At 34.3% G+C, this 3,433-nt stretch overlaps 1 protein-coding gene across 2 annotated transcripts; it reads left to right on the forward strand.

Annotated features, from left to right (window-relative positions):
• The first annotated feature begins 420 nt into the window (after positions 1-420).
• On the forward strand, positions 421-3,397 carry LOC108454363 (serine/threonine-protein kinase STY13). Of its 2 annotated transcripts, XM_053019470.1 has the most exons (7): positions 421-1,155; positions 1,269-1,401; positions 1,526-1,721; positions 2,097-2,221; positions 2,300-2,458; positions 2,648-2,686; positions 2,820-3,397. In XM_053019470.1, the coding sequence occupies exons 1-7, from the start codon at positions 1,025-1,027 to the stop codon at positions 3,129-3,131; spliced, it is 1,095 nt and encodes a 364-aa protein (XP_052875430.1). In that variant the 5' UTR covers positions 421-1,024; the 3' UTR covers positions 3,132-3,397. The 2 variants fall into 2 exon arrangements, with proteins under 2 accessions (XP_052875430.1, XP_017608292.1); XM_017752803.2 differs by lacking the exon at positions 2,648-2,686 and having other exon boundaries at positions 423-1,155.
• The last annotated feature ends 36 nt before the right edge of the window (positions 3,398-3,433 follow it).

Below are 3,433 nucleotides of genomic sequence, written 5' to 3' on the forward strand. Positions count from 1 at the left end.
TTATCCTACAACAATTTTTAAAAATACCAAATTTAAAAATATATATATTCTACCAACACATGAAATGCATCAATTAATTAAATAAATAATATTATAAAATAATAAATTGATTAATTTAGAAAAAAATATAATGTGAATACAACTAAAAGTATGATTAATAAACACACAATAATAATAATATTATTAAATAATAAATTAATTTATTATATTGACGTTTTAAGTGAATAATAACATGAAACATGTCATTAAATAAAACAAAAATTGTGATATTATTATTATTGAAAGAAAAGACAATGAGAAAGGAAGAAAGAAACAATAAAATCACTGTTGTTTCTGACAAAGATTCACCAAGAAAAAACACAGGAAACCAAACAAAATAAAAATTCTTTTTCAACTTTTTTATTTTCTTTTTTCTTATAAAGAAAATAAGAAGAAAAAGAGTATCCATTACAATGTACCGTGTGGAGAACAACCATCTTTGTCTTTCTCAAAAACCAGTAACCACTTCCCATCCACCATATTTCATTAGCAAAACTCCCTTCACAATCAATCCTCCCCCATTAAATGCTTCTTCCTTTTTCCCTTTATATATTTCTATTGCTTACTAACCTCACTTTCCCATTATTTTCTTTTAAAAAATTTTCTTGTGTCAGAGCTTGCTGGTTGCTTCATTACAGAAGGGTCTTTGTGCTTTTTTTTTTCTTTTCTTTTAATTAATTTGTTTTTGTTGGTGGAAAAACATGTGGGTCTTTATTCTTTGCTTCCCATTAAAGAGCAGTTCTTGATGGTTTTTTGGATCTGTAATCCGTGATTTTTGGGTATGGGTTTATGTTTTTAAAACTGGGGGGAAAAACAGTCCAGAACTTTGTATATACTTTAATGTAGGCAAAGGCATGTCTTTGGTGACTTCCAATTTTTTTTTCACCTATGAAAAGTTGTGGTTTTTAAAACCTTTTTTTCTGTTTACTTCAAATGTGGGATTTTTCGATTAAATTCATGTTTTGAGAAAGGTGGTTTCCTAAAGATGGGATCTAAAAATGGGTTTTTTTCAACTCAAGATTTCAGTATAGATGCTAAGTGGTTGATTGATCCTCGGCAGCTTTTTGTTGGTCCCAAGATTGGAGAAGGTGCTCATGCTAAAGTTTATGAAGGAAAGTAAGTCTAAAAATTCTAATTAATTGAATTCAATTCAAGCTACTCCTTTTGGACCTCAATTTAGCTCTCTCTCTTTTTCTAAGTGTACTTTTTAATCCATTGGATGCATTTAGATATAAAAATCAGACAGTTGCCATTAAAGTTGTTAGAAGAGGCGAAACCCCTGAAGAGATTGCAAGAAGAGAAGGAAGGTTTGCTAGGGAAGTTGCTATGTTATCCAGAGTTCAACATAAAAATCTAGTGAAGGTTACTTTGAATAAATTATATATATATATCATACCATTGATTCTTGTTGCTTAGTTTTGTTATGTTCCTTGTATTTGTTCATATGAATACCTGTAAATCATGAAGTTTTATCATGTTTGTGTAGTTTATTGGAGCTTGCAAGGAACCTATCATGGTGATTGTAACCGAGCTTCTACTAGGTGGTACGTTGCGTAAATACCTTCTAAATATGCGGCCAAAGTGTTTGGACATGCGTGTTGTGATTGGATTTGCACTCGATATTGCTCGTGCAATGGAATGCTTACACTCTCATGGGGTCATTCATCGGGACCTTAAACCGGGTATGACTATGAGTCTATATAACCTTTCTTGGTGTGCTTATATAAGTAGCGTTCTTTGAAAAGTTTGGCAATTTTTACATATGAAAAGGGTAGTAAGCTTGTTAATGATTTGGTAGTGATGAGTTTGTGCTCCGTATTTGTTAAACTGCTAGTGAAGGTGCGATTCCTAAACATTATATGTTGTGGGAGGCCATAGTGACTTGAATTAAGTTAAACTGATAGTGACATAAATATGGTCCTATCTTTTGTTTGGATTTTATGCTTCTTCTTGCCGGATCCATAGTTTAGTACTTGAATTAATTGAAAGCAATAATGGTTTTTAAGTGAACTTTATGCAATATTTGCAGGATCCTTATAAATTGTTTCCTTTTGCAGAGAACTTGATCTTGACCGAGGACCATAAAACGGTTAAACTAGCAGATTTCGGTTTAGCCAGAGAAGAGTCATTAACAGAAATGATGACTGCTGAAACCGGGACGTACCGATGGATGGCTCCTGAGGTAATATGCTGAATTATCTATTATCTTCGGTTTTCTTTTTACTTTTTAAGATGCTGACTCATTTACATATTCTAACAGCTTTATAGCACAGTTACGTTAAGGCACGGAGAGAAAAAGCATTACAACCATAAGGTGGATGCCTACAGCTTTGCTATCGTGTTGTGGGAACTTATTCATAACAAGTTGCCATTCGAAGGCATGTCAAATTTACAAGCAGCATATGCAGCTGCTTTTAAGGTACTGATTTGGAGCCTTGTTTTAGAGTAACACTTAAAAGGATGATTTCTCGAGTATGTTTGTCTGCCTTTGAAAAGCTCAGTCGATGCCGAAAGAACTATCTGCAAAACCACCCTTGTGTCGTTTTACCGTAAGACTAGTATGTTGTGAATGATAAATGATATATGACCACTTTTGAATCTTTGATAGGTTGGCCTTCCCAATAACGATACCATCAGTCCAACTCAAGTAATTCTTACTTTCAAAAGTGTCAAAATGGGGGCTTTTTATGCCCACCTACAATCACAATGCCGTTTCTCAAAATTTATCTCACCGAGAATAAACTCATTTATAATTGTGTTTCTTCATCTGTTGTTTTCAGAATGTTAGGCCTAGTGCTGATGACCTTCCTGAAGATTTGGCATTGATCGTGACTTCATGTTGGCAAGAAGATCCAAATGCTCGGCCGAATTTCAGCCAAATCATACAGATGCTATTACGCTATCTCTCGATCATCTCGCCAGTGGAGCAAGTTATGCCTCCTAAGAGAACAACATCCGAGAATGCTGTATTGCCACCGGAGTCACCTGGTACAAGTTCATTGATGGGTGCAAGAGATGGTGTAGGGGAAACCCCGAAAGCCACCGAAGAAAACAGGGCAAGAGGTTTCTTCTGCTTTAACTGGTGTTGTTGATCCCTCGAAAATGTCAAATTCTGTTTTTTTGAGGGTGTCATATATGATTTTTTTTAGGGGAGTTCAATAAGGGAAAAAATGGGAAAAATTCTAATTAGCTTAGATTAGTAGAGTTAGATGAGAATCCGATGGATTTGTTAACTTTGCATACTGCTGCTTTACATTTAACTTTAGATGATGATATAAGATGGGATCCTCAACTTGTGGGATGTAAAGGGGTTGCTGTGATGAAAAAAAATTGTCAATGTAAATAAGGTGCATCCAAATGCCTTTGCTCCTTTTTTTTTCTCTCTCTCTCTACA

This window comes from Gossypium arboreum, chromosome 9 (genome assembly GCF_025698485.1).
Source record: "Gossypium arboreum isolate Shixiya-1 chromosome 9, ASM2569848v2, whole genome shotgun sequence".
NCBI classification, from domain to species: domain Eukaryota; kingdom Viridiplantae; phylum Streptophyta; class Magnoliopsida; order Malvales; family Malvaceae; genus Gossypium; species Gossypium arboreum.

Coding starts and splice junctions, on each gene's coding strand:
- LOC108454363 (XM_053019470.1), top strand. CDS start 1,025: ATGGGATCTAAAAATGGGTTTTTTTCAACTCAAGATTTCAGTATAGAT. Junction 1,722..2,096: donor TCATCGGGACCTTAAACCGG/GTATGACTATGA, acceptor TTCCTTTTGCAG/AGAACTTGATCTTGACCGAG. Junction 2,459..2,647: donor CATATGCAGCTGCTTTTAAG/GTACTGATTTGG, acceptor AATCTTTGATAG/GTTGGCCTTCCCAATAACGA.